We start from the raw sequence: 23292 nt of genomic DNA, 5'->3' as shown, positions 1-23292 counted from the left end.
TGATCTTATTTATTGTCTTTCTCATCAAATAAAAATGGCAAGATAAAGGAATTTCTATTTTGTATTTGTTGAACTTCTTATCACTCAAATAATACCTGATCTAGTACACACTTTATAAATATTGGTTGAATGAAGGAATGAATCTGTTTTCTAAATTTAGGTCTTCTTATAGCCCTTCTATTCCTTATTTTAAAATAGAATTTCATTTAAGTGACATGGAATGGAATCTATAAATATTTTAACATTTTAAAACTTATTCAGTATATTTTCCTCAAACCTCTTATGACAGTGAAAGATTTCATCTAGGCTTTTAATATATAACTATTAACTATAGCTTTATTTTACTAGATTTTAAAGCTAATTAAAATATATTCTCTCAAAAATTACTATAGCTTACTTAGAAATAACTGTCTCTGAATTCCTAAGGATAATTTTAATTCTCATTTTAGGCTTGGATAGGCAACACTAGGATTCTATAATTCCAAGAATATTTTTGAAGCTAGATGCATAATTTTTCTTCATATCAGGGCATCCTGAATCAATTGATGTCTTTTTCTTTAATCTGTTCATAAAATGAGTTATCAACTATGTGCTCAAATATCAATGACAAGCAAGTAATTTTCTGTAACACAGATGAAAAAAAGATACTCTGCTTTTTTGTTGTTGTTAAATTAGCTCTGTCTTAAAATCTTTCAAACCAACATATGTAGAAAATTCTAATCGGTGATCTGTAGAGCATTTTGGTACACCACAAAGTAGAAAAAGAACCTGATACTAAAAATAGAGCACATACAACTTCATGGAAAATTTTAGTTATTACCATTTTGAAGTATTTATTTTGTGATGAGAACAAAAAATCCTTTGAGTAAGAGCAAAATCAAGATGTTTAAATTTATCTTATAATTTTGAAATAACAAATATGTAGTGTTTGGGAATTGTGTATAGTGGAAATATGTTGTATTTCACAAAGTTTTTAATTGATACAGACAGAATTGTCTCGTTATTTTGTAAGTCTTTGGAGATTTCTTCAAATTATAGAATAAAATACTTCATCACTTCAATAGCTATTTCAATCTTCTGAAAACTGTATCTGCATCTATAGGCAAAGGAATTTTATTATCTCTAAATTACAATTTGGTATGTCATGAGTTATTTCATAGGACAAACTTTGTTAAATGAACACTCACTGACAGTGTCATTAGTGCTTTGCTCTTGAACTCAAGTATGAGTCAGCTCTGTTTAAGTCGCCATTCACAGAAGACAGAAATGAATGTGCAGTTAAAATGGTGCCATAAGTAAATTAGAGCAGAATTAGAAGAAAAGTGGGCAATTTAGGAACATCAGAATTGCTGTACTGAATCAGACCATCGGTTCTCCTGGTTTAATATCCAGCCTCCAGCAGCTGTACTTGTTAGTTTCTACAGCTTTAAAAGAAAGAAAAAAGACTACATAATTTACCTAGACAATTGTGCCATCTGTGATCTGGAGAAATTTTCTCCTTGACCTCTCTCAAATAATACCCTAAAGCAGGAGGTTTCAATCCTACTATGACATTGGTTTAGCGTGAATAGCTCTGATTATTAATAGTTCTTATTAAATTATCCAATTCCTCCATAAAATAAACTAGTACATCAAGAAACTCTTTGTCTCTAAAGCTCCTGGATTCATGGTTGAACATGTCTGCATCTATGATAAAATATGAATTTATGGTGCATATTCAATATAAGTTCTTGATGACAAAAATCTGCCTCTTGATAACCATACTGGATGAATGTTTACTTCTCCTTCCAAATTCTACTGGACTTAGAGACTTTGGCCAAACAAAACAAAGCAAAACAAACTTAGATCTGCTCATACTACTCCAAAATTTCTGTCTATTAATAATATACAGAAGGTATCTGAATTATGAAGGATTTTTTGTGTTGAACTTTCAGAAAAGTTCAACCAGAGTTTTTCTTATATGATTTAGCATAAGGTAGAATAAAAGCAAGGAATGAATTACTTATCTCTGTCACTTTAATCTTTTGTTTATGTTAGAAAAGGCTGAAAAACTTTATAGTTTCTTGATTATTCTAAATACCACCTTCAGATCAATATTTCTAAAATATTATGCTCACACTAGCCATTTAGTCAAAAGTTCCTCAAGAGTAGTAAATGCCTACAAGTTCGGTTTCAAACAATTTTCCAGGGCTATTAGACCTTAATGTGACAACACTAATATCCTAAGTCCATAAATTCAGTGGTATCTCCTTCTATCCTAGAATTCAACAAAACTAGTTTTTTCATCATTATCTGAACTAAGAAGTAGATTAATCATTAATGTCTATGTTAATTCTATCCCTTTTTCTAGCTTTCCCAACTTTCCTTTCTAGCTCAGGTCCTTATTTGCTCTCTTTCAGCCAGATTCCCATTCCATCAGGTAATTTCCTTTCAAGCATGTAATGACTGCTCCCTCTTCTGAACTATTTGTGGCCCTTTTTTTAGACTTGGTTTATGCTATCTTATGCTGTAGTTCCTTGTTTCCCTGGATTTTCTTGCTTACAAATTCCCTGAGGAAAACTTTGTGTTTCGTATTTATATTTCTAGAGGCTAGATCCGTGTCTAACTCATACTAATAACATGAAGATATATTATAAGGAAATCTACAGATGTAGTGACTCTGTAGAGCCACTTTAAAAAAACTCTTGAGTTCCTGTTTGTGTGACCTTGGCATTAATGTATTATTGAGTGCTATAAAGGTATAAATGAGCTCAACACTGCAGATATTGAAAAGATAGAGTTGACAGTTATTCATTTTCAAATCACAACTATAAGCATGGGAAATATAAAAAGATAACGTGAAAGTTTTGAATGAGTTTAGACACATAAAATTGGAAAATAAAAGAATTCCAAGCAAAAGTAACAGCTGGAGCAAAGAGAAGAAATGAAAAAAGGAGGGATTTACTGGGGAACTCTACCTAATTCCCTAATTCCTATTGGCTGGGTTTATAAAAAGAATATCTGAAAATAAATTTGAAAATGTGGGTGGTACCATGTTCATTAACATTAATATGGAACCACTGAAGAATTATTGAAAGATTTTTAATTAGTAAACAGATCTATGAGATGTTAGATAAACTTAAAAGTGGGACTGAAAGAAGTTTCCTGGAGTAATGAGATTATTATATAATAAGATTTGTAATTAAACTTGGTCTTAAACTCAGGCAGTATTAATAAGAGTATATAGAATGAAATAGATGAAAAAGATGAGTAAGTGATATGATTCCTTATTGTGAAATTTTTGGGCCTAGGATAAGGGAAGAAAATGAAACAAAAGTAACACCACCCTTTGAGCATGTTTAAGTGTGAATGAAAATATATTTTATTGAAATAAAAAATTTCTTCTTCCAATATGTTAAGCAGAAATGCATATAAAAATTCAACTTTAAATTTTAATTCTTACAATTTTAAATAACATAGTGGTTCTCAGTACTAAAACCACTAAGCCCAGTTCACTTACGTTTCATATCATCAATATATATCCACATTTTTTCTGTCTTAAACTCTTTAAAGCTCTTGTGAACAGTGTTAGAAAACAATATTCTTTTTAATCTAACAATGATTTCAATTTTACTATAATGTCTCTATTTTATTATTTAGGAATCCAGATGGGACTCAGAACAATAGCACAAGATGGCCTGTCTTCAAAAGCACTGAACAAAAATATCTAACCTTGAATACAGAGTCAACAAGAATAATGACAAAACTCCGTGCTCAACAATGCCGATTCTGGACATTATTTTTTCCAAAAGTCTTGGAAATGACAGGTGTGTGTTTTTAGTGTTTGGTTATTTAATAGATGATGGGTTATGTAAAAAAGGGATGAAGTATATTCTCCAAGGCATGGTGATGGAGTTACTATATGTATCTTTGACTTTAAAATAACTTGATTTAATGAATACATTATTTTTAAGACTTTCTTCTATCAAGCTTAGATATGTTTTGAACTCTTACTATATGACCAGTACTTTAGTAGTTAAATAAAGAAAACTAAAATATGAATTTCACCCTGTGGAAATATAAAATAGAAAAAGGAAACTAAAATAGAGCCCTACTTGTTATTCAGAAAATCTTTGTGGAATTAATTAATGGACAAAGAAGTAAATATATCAAATAATCATAATGTATAGAACTAAAAAATAAGTATGCATAAATTGGTAAAAGCAGATTTATTGATAAACAATAGAACCTTGATTTAAACGTAGAAAAAAACTTCAAAGTTTACATATTTAAAAACACAATAAAAAATTTCTAAATATTCTGAACTTGGAAATATTTATCTAAGAGCACACACACATTACATAATATAATATTATATAATATTACATATTATAAACAAATATTTAGTTAACTAGTCTTAAGGAAGTGATTGATGAGAAATAGGTAAGGAAATACTATGAAAATTTGTTCAGATTATTATCTCAATATTCATTATTAAGAAAATATTTCAATCCACTTGAGTGATCAAACATGTGTCACCTTAGTTTGATCTTCTCTGACAGATATGACATATATCCAACTCACTGTCTGGTTTTTAAAATTTCAGATGTTTATAATCCATGTGGTTCCTTAAGTATACTTTCTAAAAGTAATTGATTTTCAGCCATCAGACATATTGCTGGTCAGGTCCTTCCCTTCAGAGTTTGCTATTCTGTTCACCATGACGCTCTGTAATTTTCAGGCTGTATATTAGGTATCATAATACAGTAGATGTTTTCCATCTCTTGTTTAGATAAGTTGGGGACTAGTTTCAGCAAATATGGGCATCTCAGAGCTGTACTTGATTGTTTAATACACCTTTTGATTATCAGACGTTACTCACAAAAATTATAATGATGTACTCCATCTGCTTGGGAAATGTTTCTGATATACCAGTGCTCTGTGTATTACCAAATGTTCTGTGACATAATATATAATCAGAGACGGGATTCTGCTTCTCTTGGCAGAGCAACAGTGCCGTCCTTGTGTCCTCCGGGTGTAAATAACGATGAGGTAACTCATTAATCTGCCAAGAGACCCAAAGAGATACTATCATTTATCATATCACATACTATATATTATTAATCTTTATTTAAAATATTTTTATATGAGAGGGTTATAATTTGAGATACAATGAGTGGGTTATTTTAAGTGACTTATTTATTATAAGCCAAGCTGAGCCCTTCTGGTTAAATCACGTGTGATTTATTGCAATTTATGTTCTGATACAATAAAATTTGAATATTAGCATTTTTAAAAACTATCCTTCACAAATTTCTATTTCCAAATACTTACCTGCCAGAAAGCAGATTAAATAAACAAACTCCAAAGTTTTTGGCCAGCTGCTGCTATTTCTCATACAATGTTGAACAAATTCCTAGCTTGTGTAATGCTGGAAATACCTACCTAGCTGTGGTCTAGGACCACGCTTAAGGTTAGGTTCCGTGGGTCTTGAAAATATAATTTTGTATTATATCATTTTTTCTAATTAATTCCCCCATAATAAGGTTTTTATACTAGATATATTTTATAATTTTGAAGAAAATGCATGATACGATTATTGTAACATGTATTCGTTAGTAATAAAAATGTTACATTTGAACAAAATCAGTTTGAAGTTACAAGGATTTAGGTTTTATAAATAAATAGTGTGGACAGATTAAAAAGATTAAGGGTCCATGTTCTTGCCATACCTTATATTTTTCAAGTCACAAAACTTCAAATATTTTAATCTTTAATGTTTTGAGAATGCGTTATTCAGATGACCTGGGCTAAAGTTTTTGGAATTTTTTTTAAAGCAACTCTATACGTAAAGAAAAATTTCAAAGAATAACTACTAGCTGGCTTTCTTGAAAGGAAAAATATTTACCTTACTCAAGATGGAAGCCCAATAAGCTTTGTAAGTACCACCTCAGCAGTAGTTTACATTTGAGCAATAAATGTTCTCAAATAAAATGATTCTTAAGACTTGTTTAAACACAAAAATTCTAACACTTAACTTTCAGACCATACTTCAGCACATGGCTATGCTGTTATTGCATGCACCTGCAAGAAATAAAATTCACAATATTTATTTCAAATGTTATCAAATTCAGATTTCCACAAGGATATAACTATTCAATATTACAATCTCATACCTATTTGAAAAAAGAAAAGGAAGTAGAAAAATGACCCATTGTCAAGGATAATAATATTTTTTTCACTAAAAGTGAAAGAGTAAATTTATTTAAAGAACAAAAGTCCTTCATATTATCCTAATGAAGAAAAAAAGTTAGATCCACTAATTCCTCCATGGACCTTTGAATAAATCGTGCTTGCCAACACTAAAAAGCACGTGTAAATTTAAGGGCCAAAATACCCTTTGAACTGGTTACTTTGAGAATCATTTACTACTATTTGCTAATCAGTTAGCAAGACTGGCAGTCAAAGATGAGGGAGTGCAGAGGTGATTTGGAGAAAATAATGAAACTAGTTTATTGTCTTAATATGCCTGAATTATTAATTCCTCATTAAAAGCAAAACAAAACAAATAAACAAGTGGCTTTGAATAATTTAATAATCAAGTTAAATTAACTGTTCCACTTTAAACTACATGAAGTCTTCATAAAGCCTAGCCTAAGTTTATACTAGTTCACTCTACGATCTTACCCCATACTCAAAATTACAACAGAACAATTAATGATTGAGATTTATTGCATAAAGAAGTATGCATTCCATGATAAGTTTAATAACTGATCAAAAACAGAAAAATAATAATGTGATGGAGACAGAAGAGATTTTCAGGGAACACTCAAATACATGAAGAATGTTGTTGTTTCTTAATTATGATGGCAGACTTAATTAAATATCAGTATAATCTCTTCTATCTTCACCTCCACTAGCAATTGTGGGTTAATTCACCTTTGCATTCTCTTCTGCTAGGGTCTGAATGTTTGTGTCCCCCTAAAATTCATATGTTGACATCCTAACCACTAAGGTGCTGGTATTAGAAGGTGAATCCTTGGGGGAGGTGATGAGTTCATGGAGAAAAAGCTCATTTAATAGGGATTAATGCTCTAAAAAAAGAAAATCCTGAGGGAACTCCCCCATCCCTCCATGTGAGAACATAGCAATGAGACTGCCATCTATGAACCAGAAAGCAGGTCCTCATCAGTCAACAGTCTACTGTTGCTTGATCTTAGATGGAAGTATAATCTGCTGAAAAGCCTCCTCAATTGTGAAAAATAAATTTCTCTTGTATCTAAGCTATCCAGTGTATGATGTTTTGTTATGGCAGTCTGAATGGACTGAAATATTTTCGAATTCCTTAGACTTTGTTAAATAGACTTAGCTCTGGTGAAAATCTACTCAGTGTCCTTTTTGTCTAGACAAAAAACCACACAAAAAAACTTATCATTATTATTTTCATAGGAGAGAAAACGACTTTTTTTAAAATGAGACAATGCAAGCAAAACAAAGATCACAAAGAAGTGAACTGAAAAAATTATGCCAATATGTTTATAAATTTACTATTTCACAAATTGCCTTCCACGACTGTTCCCTTCTCTTTACCCTGTGAGGCATTAAACAAAACATTGATTCCCATCTTTTCTATCTCCCCAAAACCCACACACAAAGCAAGTTGTCTCTGTTTTACAATCACAACAAGACTTGGTGACATTTGAAATAATTTTAAAGTAATGAAATCACTCATATTACTGAATTGGTTAAAAAGGATATTATTATTGATTTAAAATTGGGCATAGAAAGCTGAAGAATAAAAATATAACAAATTAATAGGTCATATGTATCAAGGTGAATATATGTATGTGATATATTCATATTTATATAGATAGCCTCTAACCTCTTATTAGATTTATGTCCTATTAATATGCTTTGAAAATTTATACTAAAATTGCTAGCCCAGGTATAAAGCACTATCCTTTTTCCAAGGAATACTCAGGTCAACAATATGAGTTGTTACATTTACTTATGCATATTGTATCATACAAATTCACATTTCTGTGTGTGTTTATCATTCATCCATTAGGCAATTATTTTTTTGAAAATAAAAACCTTATTATTTATTATTTTTCATACCACATAAAAATTTATAATCTGCCAGATTTTAACTGTTTTATGTATACTGAGCCATTTGGTCTTTTGAAGAATTTTCTTTATTTTTTTATTTTACTTTAAGTTCTGGGATACATGTGTAGAACGTGCAGGTTTGTTACATAGGTATACGTGTGTCATGGTGGCTTGTTGAGCCTATCAACCCGTCATCTAGGTTTTAAGCCCCTCATGCACTAGCTATGTGTCCTAATGCTCTCCCTCCCCTCACCCTCCATCCCCGACTGGCCCTAGTGTGTATTGTTCCCCTCCCTGTGTCCATGTGTTCTCATTGTTGAGCTCCCACTTATGAGTGAAAACATGCGGTGTTTGGTTTTCTGTTCCTGTGTTAGTTGTGTTAGTTTGCTGATGATGGTGGCTTCCATCTTCATCCCTGTCCTTGCAAAGGACATTATCTCATATCTGTTTTATGACTGCATAGTATTCCATGGATATATGTACCACATTTTCTTTATCCAGTCTATCACTGATAGACTTTTGGGTTGGTTTCATGTCTTTGCTATTGTAAATAGTGCTGCAGTAACCATACATGTGCATGGGCTTTATTTATTTATTTATTTTAGATGAAGTTTCACTCTTGTTGCCTAGGCTGGAGTGCAATGACGTGATCTTGGCTCACCACAACCTCCATCTCCTGGGTTCAAGTGATTTTCCTGCCTCAGCCTCCTGAGTAGCTGGGATTACAAGCATATGCCACCACGCCTGGCTGATTTTGTATTTTTAGTATAGACAGGGTTTCTCCATGTTGGTCAGGCTGGTCTCGAACCTCTGACCTCAGGTGATCCACCTACCTCGGCCTCCCAAAGTGCAGGGATTAAAGGCGTGAGCCACTGCACCTGGTCATGCATGGGTTTTTATAGTTGCACAATTTATATTCCTTTGGCTATACACCCAGTAATGGGATTGCTGGGTCAAATGGTATTTCTGGTTCCAGATCCTTGAGGAATTGCCACGCTGTCTTCCACAATGGTTGAACTAATTTACATTCCCACCAATAATGTAAAAGGATTCCTATTTCTCCACAGCCTCACCAGCATCTATTGTTTCTTGACTTTATAATAATTGCCTTTCTGACTGACTGGTGTGAGATGGTATCTCATTGTGATTTTGATTTTTATTTCTCTAATGATCAGTATGTTGAGCTTTTTTTCATATGTTTGTTGGCCACATAAATGTCTTCTTTTGAGAAGTGTCTGTTCGTATTATGTGCCCACTTTTTGATGGGGTTGTTTGCTTTTCTCTTATAAATTTGTTTAAATTCCTTGTAGATTCTGGATATTAGACCTTTGTCAGATGGATAGATTGCAAAAATGTTCTCTCATTCTGTAGGTTGCCTGTTCACTCTGGTGATAGTTTATTTTGCTGTGCAAAAGCTCTTTAGTTTAATTATACCCCATTTGTCAATTTTGGCTTTGGCTGCAATTGCTTTTGACATTTTTGTCATGAAGTCTTTGTCCATGCCTTGGTCCTGAATGATACTGCTTAGATTTTCTTCTAGAATTTTTATTTTTTGAGGTTTTACCTTCAAGTCTTTAATCCATCTTGAGTTAATCTTTGTATAAAGTGTAAGGAAGGGGTCCAGTTTCAGTTTTCTGTATATGGCTAACCAGTTTTCCCAGCACCATTTATTAGATAGGGAATCTTTTCCCCATTGCTTGATTTTTCAGGTTTGTCAAAGAACAAATGGTTGTAGATGTGTCATGTTATTTCTGAGATTTCTGTTTTTTTTCATTGGTCTATATGTCTCTTTTGGTAGTAATATCATGCTGTTTTCGTTACTGTAGCCTTGTAGTATAGTTTGAAGTCAGGTAGCGTGATACCTACAGCTTTGTTCTTTTTGCTTAAGATTGTTTTGGCTATGTGGGCTCTTTTTTGGTTACATATTAAATTTAAAGTAGATTTTTCTAATTCTGTGAAGAAAGTCAATGGTAGTTTATGGGAATAGCATTGAATCTATAAATTAATTTGAGCAATATGGCCATTTTCATGCTATTGATCCTTCCTATCCATGAGGATGAAATGTTTTTCCATTTGTTTGTGTACTCTTAGTTGTTTGAGTAGTGGTTTGTAGTTCTCCTTGAAGAGGTCTTTCACATCCTTTGTTAGCTGTGTTCCTACATAGTTTATTCTCTTTGTAGCAATTGTGAATGGAGTTCATTCATGATTTGGCTCTCTGCTTGTCTATTATTGGTGTATAGGAATGCTTGTGATTTCTGCACATTGGTTTTGTATCCTGAGACTGCTGAATTTGCTTATCAGCTTCAGGAGGTTTTGGGCTGAGATGATGGGGTTTTCTAAACATAGAATCATGTTGTCTACAAACAAAGACAACTTGACTTCCTTTCTTTTTATTTGAATACCCTTTCTTTCTCTTGTCTGATTGCCCTGGCCAGAACTCCCAATACTATGTTGAATAGGAGTGGTGAGAGAGGGCATCCCTGTCTTGTGCCAGTTTTCAAAGGGAATGCTTCCAGCTTTTGCCCATTTAATATGATATTGGCTATGGGTTTGTCATAAATAGCTCCTATTATTTTGAGATATGTTCCATCAATACCTAGTTTATTGAGAATTTTTGACATGAGGGGATGTTGAATTTCATCGAAGGCCATTTCCCTTGCAGAATTTTCAAACAGTTTCTTTTCCTACAGAGTGGAAAATGTACTGGCATCCGTAGTACGAGATTAATATGTTGTCAGAATTACAATGAGTATAAGTAATGCTGGTATAATTCCCTCTCCAAAACACCACTTAACATTTTTGTTAAAGTCAACGTAAGTATTTTGTGGGTGGGGAGGGCAACTGGTTTGCAAAATGTTTATTAATGAAAATTAATGTGAATTGTTCCTAATAGCAATTACCCACAAAAATATAAAAAATGGAAAGAGAAAAAAAATTCTAAATAGACATTTGTGGTGGTTTTAATGGGTTATCTTTCCTAGGTAGTTGACAGTTAACTAGTTTCTGAATGTTTTTCAGGACACCTTATCAGATGTATAACAAGATACCTAATAGAAATATAATTTATCTTTTAAAAAATCTTTTTTGTCAACTAATTTGATAACATTTACAGAGCCTATATGCTGCTGCTGTGAGCCAGGAACTGCACTAGCAGCTAGAGCTGCACAGATGAAAATGACAGGGTCTGCTTACTCACAGTGAAGTGGAGTCAGGGCCCAGGACCATGGAAAGCTTTTAAGAAGAGAAGACACCTGCACTGAATCTCAATGTGAAGGCAAAGTGGAGAGAAGCCAGATAAGCAGGAACCAGAGATGAAGTGTCTTGTGCATCATGCTAAGGAATTTAAATTATATCCTAAGTAAAGCCATTTAGTAATTTTAAATGAGAAACTGACATGTTCTGGTTATTGATTCATAAATGTATAAGCTTTTACTATATTCAGTTTTTTTTTTTTTTACCTTTGTCTTCTTAGAGTCTAGATTGTAAGAATATTATATGGCATCAACATAATAATTTCATTTCTGAGGTAGGGTCTTTCTTCCAAATAGCTGCCTTTGTTTGCTGGTTCATTCGCATCAGGAATATATTCACTTCTCTTATATTTATTTTATTTTATTTATGCTTTAAAAATTATTCTAAACTTGCTTTTTCTTGTTTTAGTGTAAAAGTATTTACTAGTAAATTTACCTCTGAATGCAAATTTGGAAATATCATCTATGTTTGCACAAACAGTTGACTCTGGAAAAACAACCTGGGGGTTAGGGGTACCAACCCTTGCAGAGTCGAAAATCTGCCTGTAATTCTTGAATCCCCCAAAATTTAACTACTGATTAAGTTGACTAATTAAGCCTACTTGACTGGACCTTACCAATAACATAAACATTTGATTAACATATTTTATCAATAATATTTGTATTATATGCTATATTATTATAATAAAGTAAGCTAGTGTAAAGAAAATGAAAATCATAAGAGAGAAAATATATTTACTATTTATTGAGTGGAAGTTGATCACCATAAAGGTTTTCATACTTGCCATCTTCACATTGAGTAAGCTGAGGAGGAGGAGGAGGGGAAAAGGAGCCGTTGGTCTTGCTGTCTCTGGAGTGACAGAGGTGGAAGAAAATCCACATAAAAGTGGACTTGTGCAGTTCAGACTCATGTTGTTCAAGGTCAGCTGTGTGTATATTTTTTACCTTTTCTTTTAAACGTTTGTACTTGCAAATTTGCTTTGTCCTTGCACACAGACATTTGCTTTGGAGAAATTTGTTTTTAATATCTCTATACATATGTGTACGTTATAAATATTCACAAACTATCTTAAGTATTAGATAATCTTTTTAGCTGATATGTCTATTTGATCATTTGAAATCTTGACATAAAATTTTATTTTGTAAACATAGATTATACAGTTCCCTATTTTACATATTTATATATTTATTAAATACAAATTTAATAAGCTTTATTGGGGTGATAATTAATGTAACAACACATTATTTTTAACACATTATTTTTCTTTGGCAAAAAGTAAATTATCTGTCTCTAAGTTTACACATGTTTCAAATCAACTATATTCTTACTACATAGTTATATGAATAAGGTCCTCAATGTCCTTATTTATTTCTGCTCTATTTTTATTTAAGAAATAGTAAAGATGCATGAAATTCTACAAGAATGAAGATATTTCTCCAAAAAATAGTTATGATAATTGTAAGCTTTATTAATATTGAAGATTTAAAATCCTATTAATATATACTTATTTACTCATTTATTTTTTGGCCTTGATTTTTACCATGCCTGCTATACATTTGCCAACTCTAATTTTTTTCTTTTATTTACATTTCTGCTATATATTTGCCCTTGTTCTTTTATTTTCACTTCTCTATATTACTGTATTTTACACGTATTATTTAAATGCCATCCACTGAGGTTAATGGATAAATACTGTGTGACCTATTGTTGATATTATGAATTAAGACGCTTTTTATACATATTATTATGTAGTATGATCATTGTAGTATGAATAAAGAGGACTTTACATTTACTCTCTACATAAAAATCTGGAGAGGTCAATCAATTGATTCATTTTTATTTATAAAATATAATTAAAACCATAATATATTATGGTAATCTTTCCATTATGTTCACAGTGTCCAAAACACAAAATGTTACTACTATAAAGAAGAAAAAATAATAATAAAACTTTTTCTACAAGTTAGGGTTCTTTATTTCTAAAATTAATTTTTATCTTCTTTAAAGAAAACGTCACATCAATATTTGGCCTGTGAATTTAGTATCAAGACTCCACTTTCTTTTTCTCTTTTCTACACATTTCCTTTTCTTCTCTCCTTCAGAATTTGATTATTTTTTCCCTTTCTCATAAAAAATATTTATATTTACAGAATTACAATCAACGTTGCTATTATCATTATATTTGTGGACTTTCAGACACCGTGAGGCATGAAAAGAAACATTGGTGGCAGCATTATTCTTCCTTTGTATCTCTGAATTCATACAAAATATATATTGATCCCCTCCACAATAAGTACATTGAGTTAGAAGCCTGCATTTTGGTTGAGGTTACAATTCTAAGAAACCTACATTGTTTGAGCATTATGACTGTTCTACAATATAATTATGTTTTAATTAATCAATTGTAAAGCAAATACATTGTCTACCATAAAGGTCTTTATTCCCTCAAATTTTAAATAAGTTAAAATTTGCTAATCAAGTTTAATCCTTGTTTATAATGTGCCAGCCCTAAATTTTTTATTATGATGTTCCATCCATTTAAGTTACATGGTTTTTAATCATGAATATTGCTGATGTTGAGAATAATGTGAAATTGACTTGTGACTAGATTTTGTCTTCTTAGTAATAAACAAGCCAATATGAAATAAGAAGACAAAACAAAGAGAGAAGGACTAAGAAAAGGAGAGGAAAGAGGAAAACGTTTAATTTTGAATTCGATTTATTTCAAACTCAATATTTTATTTACTCATTATTGTGTATTCACTTTCTCTGGATTTCATTAGGAAATAATTAAATGTTTCATATTTTATTGTCTCAATCAATGACCCCTATTTCTAAAGCAGATTTAGATTTATAGAGCATTTGTGAACTAAAAAACATTTCAAAATACTAAATTGTATAGACATTTGATAGACACATAGGAAAAAATGTAAATTTATGTACATCAGTGAATTTGGTATTATTCCATGAACAAGAAAAGAAAATCAGATCTAGGACACTTTCTATAAGGATGAAAATTCATGGTCTAAATTTTAAATTACCAAAAATTTATTTATCAAAAAAATTTTTTTCTGGGCTTTAGAGTTTTTATTTTATAAAAGTAATATTTAAAACAACATTGTGTTATTTTTTAAAAGACCATAAAAATGGATGATTTGGTATGATATTTAACATCTTCCACATCTAATCTTTTATGACCCTTTATAGAAGTTCTATTATTCACAAAAAAGTAGTGATTATAGTGATTGACCTTTTTAAAAGCCATTTTTACATGAAAGTGAAACATTTTATGTAAACTTTCAAATATTTTTCCAGTGTCCAAGCATTGTGAACATTTCAAGCCTAAATATATCCTAAATTACAAGGGACATTGTAATGTCTACACAAATGTTTAAATATTTTTATTTTTGTACTAGCTTAAAATTAGTCACTAAATTTTCTCCTCTAAAGTAATATCTTACAAAGTTTAATTAATTTCAAAGATTTCTAACTGAAAAGTATATATTAAAAGAGTTGCCAGTTCCTATTTTCAGTATATATGAAATTACTTAAAATTTTTTGTTAGTTTAATGACTGTAGTTTAGCATTCTAAAAGTTTAAAAAGTAAGAAAACCACAGTTATATATAATGCTTATTATGCCTTTATACCAGGAACAGAAACATGTGTCTTAAAACATTGTAATTTAATAGTTTTTACTGTTCACAATCTGTATTTTTTAACAATACACTTCCAAATAAATCAGAATTTCAAAGTTCTTGAAGTATATAGACCATTTGTTGTTCACTGCCTCACACTATTCCTGCCTACACACTCCTTTCTCCTAACACATGCATATACTTTGCAAACTACCTGAAAGCAGGAATTATCTTAATCATCTTTCTATTTTACAACACAATTAATAAACTGCTTTCACGGTAAGTGGCTGAAACAATGACTTAACATTGTTTCCTATTAAAATGTATTGGCCAGGGATGGTGGCTCATGACTATTTATTCCCAGCACTTTGGGAGGCCCAGGCGGGCAGATTACCTGAGGTCAGGAGGTCGAGACCAGCCTGGCCAACCAACATGGTGAAACCCCATCTCTACCAAAAATACAAAAATTAGCCAAACATGGTGGTGCACGCACCTGTAATCCCAGCTACTCGGGAGTCTGAGGAGTGAGAATCTCTTGAACCCAGGAGGCAGAGATTGCGGTGAGCCGAGATGGCACCATTGCACTCCAGCCTGGGTGGCAAGAGTGAACTCTGTCTCAAAAAAATAAATAAATAAATAAAACGTTGTATTATAATAAGGGTAAAATCCATGTGGAATGATAATTATCCTTATGCATTAATAAATACAGTATGCCTTTTGTATTTGTGGGTTACACATCCATGGATTTAACCAACCATGAGTCAAAAACATTTGATAAATAAATGCATCTATACTAAACATATACAGACCATTTTTCTTGTCATTATTCCCTAAACAATATAATATAATAAACATTTACACAGCACTTTCATTATATTAGGTATGAATTATCTAGGGATGTGCATAGCTTATGTGAAAATGTTATGCTATTTTACATTAGGGACTTGAGTATGAGAGGATTTTGGTATCCCTGAGAGGTCCTAGAACCAACTCCCCACAAATACTAAGGATGACTGTATTCATATATAATTTTCATCAGAAATAATTATCTGTTATATAACTATATATGTAAATGATACCATTAAATGAAATTTGTGTTATTTTAAAGCAGGTCAAGAAAAGAGCATAATATCTACATATCCTCTTGAAAACTAAAGAAAATATATGTAATGTAATTATACATAATGCAATATATAAACTCACTTTCCATTTTATATGTTATACATTATATAAATTATATATATATTATTTGCATTTTCACATAATCTGTAAAGATTTTATTAAAATCTCTTTTCAGGCAGATAGAGCTAATAACAAATAATAAAGAATAAATAAAATAATGCTGTACAGTGTAGTTACAGAAAATGGCTTTTGTATTCGAAATTATTTTTCAGTTAATGAAACAGATAAAAATTTAGATTAATACAACTTATTCCATGTTTTACAGGAAATATTGATGAAGCAGAATGGGAGTGGAAAGCAGGATTCCATCGCTGGAGCAATTACATGATGGACTGGAAAAATCAATTTAACGATTACACTAGCAAGAAAGAAAGTTGTGTGGGTCTCTAATTAATAGATTTACCCTTTATAGAACGTATTTTCCTTTAGATCAAGGCGAAAATATCAGGAGCTTTTTTACACACCTACTAAGAAAGCTATTATGTAGCTGAAACAAAAATGCCAGAAGGATAATATTGATTCCTCACATCTTTAACTTAGTATTTTACCTAGTATTTCAAAACCCAAATGGCTAGAATGTGTTTAATTAAATTTCACAATATAAAGTTCTACAATTAATTATATGCATATTAAAACAATGGCCTGCTTCAATTTCTTTGCTTCCTTAATAAATTTAAGTTTTTCCCCCCAAAATTATCAGTGCTCTGCTTTTAGTCACGTGTATTTTCATTACCACTCATAAAAAGGTATCTTTTTTAAATAAATTAAATTTTGAAACACTGTACACCATAGTTTACAATATTATGTTTCCTAATTAAAATAAGAATTGAATGTCAATATGAGATATTAAAATAAGCACAGAAAATCATTGGTCTCTTTGTTTTTTATATAAAGACAAGAAAGAATCTTAAAATGAGAGGCTCAGCCACTTTAAAACACCTTATAATAGAAACAGAATGCTGCTACCAAGAAACAAAATATAAAATCATGTAATTATTTATGTAATGCCTTCAAATTATATTCTTCATTTGACTCTTGCTCTCCCTCACCTCCTCTATCCTCAAATCGTGACAAACATGTACATATGTGAATTACCTTTCCGTAATTCAAAAATTTTTAAAAAGTGGATACATAGAAGTCTAAAGTTAGGTTGTGTACCATCTGGGACAGGGCAACCCTTGCCTGGACCCAGAAATATTAACATATTAATAGGAAAATTGTTCAATTCCAGAAAAGAAATGGTTGTACTTTTTATAGACAAACTGTCTTATTTTTGCCATTAAAAAAATTACAGAGCTGCATTTATTAGCATGCTTGGCAAGGGAGCACATGCCATTGAATAAATTCACTTAGTAGTTTACTAAAGGAGAGAAGTCAGAGTATTTTAAGTTCCAGAACAAGGGAGTGTATATTATTTATGCTAATTAAGCATTGAAAATTTGCCTTCAGGATAAGACAAATTGAATGTATAGGTCTGTATACTGATGGTTAAAGCATGCCCTATTGTTTATTTGTTGTTTTGTTTTGTTTTGTTTTGTTTTTGAGACAGAGTCCCCCTCTGTCGCCCAGGCTGGAGTGCAATGGCACAGTCTCAGCTCACCGCAACTTCTGCCTCCCAGGTTCAAGCAATTCTCCTGCCTCAGCCTCCCAAATACCTGGCGTTACAGGTGTGTGACATCACGCCAAGCTAATTTTTGTATTTTTAGTAGAGACGGTGTTTCACCATCTTGGCCATGCTGGTCTCGAACTCCTGACCTCAAGTTATCCACCTGCCTTGGCCTCCCAAAGTGCTAGGATTACAGGTGTGAGCCACTGTGCCTGGCCGCAAGCCCCATTGTTTATTGGTCAAAAAGTGTCTATAGTTAGATATAGTATGGGTCTGCCATCCTCACTCAGTCACTCAAAGTTCATGGTACTCTAGTTACAGTTATAATAAGAGCCAAGTCAGTGTTTCTATTACTTATGAGTTATTGTAAATAAAGATATTTGCTTTATAGCTTCTCCCTCATTCTGAGAAAAAACAACCACACACAGGAAAGATGGGTTATTAGACTCACCATCTTTGTTTCAGGTGTCATTCTTACCGGATTCCACTATGTTTTTCTCAATCACTTAAGTCTCTTTTTGATGTAGAATACTCTGATATATAAAACAGGATGACACCTGTTCAACACCATTAAAGACCCTTTAAAAATATACTTGTTAAGATTAATCATTAGGAAAACAACAAATGTTCATAGAACATCTGTAAACTGCTTGATATGACAAGTCCTAGTCATATAAAAAGATCCCATAAACTACTTTGTCCCATCTTGGACAACCAATTGGTGTGCTCTTGAATTATATCTAGACATTCCTTGACTTACTGTAAAGCATTTAGCCAAATGCAGCAAGAAGTGTTAGCCAGCACGTAAACCTCTCCATGTTTGTTCTATAAAAAGCTAACATGAATCTACTTTTCCCAGCACTGTTGCAGAAATCTAGGTTAAGATTATAACAACAACAACAACAAACCCACAAAAAAGTTGCCTAACAGAATCTATGTGAATTTCTTTACTGATATCACCACTTAAAGTTCAGTTTAGAGGGAGGATTCTAATTCAGGGACTCCCAAGTGATGGTAGAAACATGGAAGTCAGTATCTTTGGCTTCTCCTTGGTACTTCAGTGGGCACATAGATGGCAAAAAGTTTGGTGAATTTAAACATTAACAGTGTATAAGTATTAAAACACCAAATGGAATAAAACCCTTCCTACAGGGCAGACTGTGGTGAGATGTTATCTTAGCATAAATACACAAAGCCACAGGTATTTGTATTTGATACAAAGCCACAGGGGCTATTACCTAATTTTGGTAAACTTTTTAGGTATATTTCTCCAAAGTGTGAGAGAAAATTAGCTCTAAGTTTAGAAAAGAACAAGTGTAGTAAGTCCAACCAGTATCAGGGCATTTAGCCCAAATGGTTTTTTAAGTACTGGAAGGCAATTATTCTTTATCATTTGGTATTTATGTAGTATTATAAGATTAACATAACAAGTCACATTCCTTAAAAAAATTATAGCTAGTTGTGTTTCTCCAGAAATTGGCTGCCGAATATTAGTAGCATGAAGAGCATATTAGTCCATTCTTGCACTACTATAAAGAAATATGTAAGACTGGGTAATTTATAAAGAAAAGAGGTTTAATTGGCTCACAGTTCCACAAGCTGTACAGGAAGAATGATGCCTTCTGGAAAGGATGCAGAAAATTTTCAATCATGGTGGAAAGTGAAGGGGAAGCAGGCACGTCTTACATGGATGGAGCAGGAGGAAGAGAGAACAAGGGGCAAGTGCCACATATTTTTAAATAACCAGATTTTGTGTGAACTCACTCACTATACAGTACCAAGGGGAATGTTACTAAATCAGTTACAAGAATTCTACTCCCATGATCCAGTCACCTCCCACGATCCAGTCACCTCCCACCAGGCCTCACTTCCAACACTGGGGATTACAATTTCACATGAGATTTGGGTGGGCACACAGATCCAAACAATATTAAAGAGAATAATTTTTAAAGTTAAGGTAATTAATTTCTGGCCAATCCAAAACTAAATTTCATAGATAAATTTTAACATAATTTTAGTTATGACATTTATGCATAATATTCTAATAAATAGAACTTTCCTGACATTGCTGAAGAGGGATGAAAAACTCAATACTTAGTACAATTTCTTGTTGTAGCTATAGTCATACTGGATTCAATATTCTCTATAATGTAAACAGTTTGTTTTAAAATGAGACTATCAAGAAAAAAATAGGGTTTATTTTTTGAATAAATACACTTAATTTAAATGTAAATCAGAAGCACTATTTATCAACACCATCTTGGTGCTACCTTCAGACTGTAAAAGAATAAAGCCGGGACACCAGTTTTATAAATGTATACGCACATGTGTACATGTATATTTACATAAATTTATACATACAGGAGCCTGTTGATGTCCAACATACGATTACAGTGATGAAAATTGCATTTTATTTTTAAGGAGTCATTCAATAAATGTCTCCACAAGAAGGAAAAAAGAAGAATATTTTGAATCCTAGAAAAGGACAGTCTGTGGTGATCATATGGAGGTCATCTAAGCATTAAAAAGTAATGTAAAATAATATAAAATATTTATATACACATATAATTTTAAAATTACAATATATAATATATATTAGGGCCAGTTGTCGTTTTTGATTTGTCATTTTCAACTGCAGCTGTAACTGTTTACAATAGTTACAGCTATAACTATTTACAATTTAATTGAATAAAAAATTATATTACATTGTCAGTAATTGAGTAAAAAATTATATTACATTGTCAGTAATTGAGTAAAAAATATTATCAACAAAAATAGGAAGGCATTACTGTTTTACTGGAGGAAGAAATAATAAAAATATCTATATAGCCACACTGAAACTTAATAGTATATCCAAAAGTAAACAATATCTATAATTCAGAATTTTTTGAAAAGTGAGAGAGTGAGTGAGAAATTTTCCTCTACAGTTAGCCATTAGCCCCCAGATTCAATGAGGTTAACTTATCTTGACCTGTCTTTCATCTGGTTAAAAATCACCCCATTAGAGTTTGCAGTAGAAAGAGGAGGCGGAGCAAGATGGCAGAACAGAAGCTGCTACAGGATCGTCCCCCGCCCCCACAAAGACACCAATTTAACCACCGTCTACACAACAAAAGCACCTTCATGAGAACCCAAAATGAGGTGAGTTCTCACAGTACCTGGCTTTAGTTTTGTTTAACTAATAAAGACTCTGAAGAAGTAGAAAAAACAGTCTTGAATAGAGACACCACCCCTCCCCCACTCCTTAGCAGCTATGATGTGGTGTGGGGAACATTTCTGTGCACTGGGGGAGGGAGAGTGTAGCAATTATGAGGCATTGAACTCAGTGCTGTTCTGTTATAGCAGAAAGGAAAAGCAGTTAAAACATATCTGATGCCTGTCCACAGAGGGAGCAAACAAGCCCTAGCCAGAGGAGACTTGCTGATTCCAATAGTCAGAATTTGAGTTCCTGCAAGCCTCACCATCACAAGCTAAAGAGCTCTCGTGCCTCAAATAAACTTGAAAGGCAGTTTAGGCCACAAGAACTGCAACTCCTAGGAAAGTTCTAGTACTGAACTGGGTCAAGAGATAGTGAACTTGGTTGCTTGGGGGTTGGGAGGACAGCTAAAGGAGAGCTAGCGAGCTAGCATCACCTCTCCCCTAATCTCAGGCTGCACAGTTTGTAACTCCAAAAGATACCCTTTCCTTCTGCTTAAGGAGAGGAGAGGCAAGAATAGGGAGGACTTTGTCTTTCATCTTGAATACCAGCTCAGTCACAGCAGGATAGGGCATAGGTCAGAGTCATAAGGCTGCCTTTCCAGGGCCTATCTTCTGGACAACAGTTCCAGACACACGCTGGGCCAGAAGAGAACCTGCTGCCTTGAAGGGAAGGACCAAGTCCTGGTGGTATACATCACCTGATAACTGAAAAGTCCTTGGGCACTGAATAACCAGCAGCAATACCCAGGTACTATGTCGAGGGCCTTGGGTGAGACTCTGAGACTTGCTGGCTTCAAATGAGACTCAGCACATTCCCAGTTGTGGTGGCTATGGAGAGAGCCTACCTATGTTTGAGAAAAGCACAGGAAAAAGTAAAGGTGATTTTTGTCTTGCACCTTAGGTACCAGCTCAGCCACAGGGGAATAAAGCACCAAGAAGGCTCTTGAAGTACCTGATTCTAAGCCTTGGCTCTCAGGTGGTGATGCTGGACCTGCCCTCGGTTAGAGGGGAGCCTACTGCCCTAAAAACTGAAAGCTAGATGAGGCGGAGCTCAGCACAAGCTGACTGAAGAACCCTTTAGGCCTTAAAGGAATATCAGCAACAGTCCCCATAGTCCTATGGGGGCAGTGGCCACAGGTTCAGGCTCTTCTGCCTCATAAATTGAAGGAAGAAGTAAAAATAAACTCTCTCTTGTGGTTTGAGTGCAAGCTCATCCACAATACAATAGAACAAGTGGTCAAATTCTAAGGTTTTTGACTCTAGTCCTTGTCTCCTGGACAACACCTCTGGACTTGCCCAGGGCCTGGGAAAGCTTGCCACTCTAAAAGGAAAAACACAGACCTGAATAGTTCTTGTGGAGGCCCAGGGCCTTGAGTGAACATAGGCAGTTGCCAGGGAGTGATTACAACAGGCCTTGGGTAAGATCCAGTACTGTGCTGGATTCAGGTTTGACCCAGTGCTATCATAGTGGTGGTGGCCACAGGGGTGTGTCACTCCACGCCTCGCATCAGGGGGCTCAGAACAGACAGGAAAAATTCTGTTTGTTTGGGAGAAAGTAAGGAAAGAGAATGTGACCCTCTTCCTGGTAATCCAGATAATCCTCCAGGATTTGTCCAAGACCATTAATGTGGTATGCTATGAGTCTATAAGAACCACAATGTTGCTGAGCTTTGGGTGCACTCTAAAGCAAATACAGCTTAGATCACAACACCTAAGTCATTTCAAATATCTGGAAAGCCTTCTCATGGCAAACAGGTACAAATAAGCCTAGACTGCAAAGATTACAATAAATATTCAAGTCTTCAATGCAGACACAAATGAACACCTCAAGTATCAAAATAATCCAGGACAACATGACATCACCAAATGAATTAAATGAGGCAGCAGGAACTACTCCCAAAGAAACAGAGATATGTCACGTTTCAGACAGAGAATTCAAAATAGCTTTGTTGAAAAAACTCAAAGAAATTCAAGGTAATACAGAGGAGGAACTCAGAATTCTATCAGATAAATTTAACAAGGAGATTGAAATGATTAAAAAGAACCAAGCAGAAATTCTGGAACTAAAAAATGCAAGTGGCATATTGAAAATACATCAGAGTTGGCTGGGCACGGTGGCTCACGCCTGTAATCCCAGTACTTCGGGAAGCTGAAGTGGGTGGATCACGAGTTCAGGAGTTCAAGACCAGCCTGGCCAAGGTAGTGAAACCTCATCTCTACTAAAAATACAAAAATTAGCTGGACACGGTGGCAGGCACCTGTAATCCCAGCTACTGAGGAGGCTGAGGCAGGAGAATCGCTTGAACCTGAGTGGCACAGGTTGCAATGAG

General features: G+C 33.4%; 1 protein-coding gene across 1 annotated transcript in view; it reads left to right on the top strand.

Moving 5' to 3' along the window:
- The window catches only part of BCHE (butyrylcholinesterase), a 62247-nt gene extending 45221 nt beyond the window's left edge, over positions 1-17026 (top strand). Inside the window, exons 3-4 of the mRNA XM_032173945.2 lie at positions 3640-3806; positions 16424-17026. Of these exons, the coding sequence (XP_032029836.2) occupies positions 3640-3806; positions 16424-16548 (292 nt within the window). The 3' untranslated portion in view covers positions 16549-17026. The remainder of the gene's footprint in view (positions 1-3639; positions 3807-16423) is intronic.
- The last annotated feature ends 6266 nt before the right edge of the window (positions 17027-23292 follow it).

Source organism: Hylobates moloch, unplaced genomic scaffold (assembly GCF_009828535.3).
Source record: "Hylobates moloch isolate HMO894 unplaced genomic scaffold, HMol_V3 SCAFFOLD_13, whole genome shotgun sequence".
NCBI lineage: Eukaryota > Metazoa > Chordata > Mammalia > Primates > Hylobatidae > Hylobates > Hylobates moloch.
This window is presented reverse-complemented; position numbering and strand designations above follow the sequence as displayed.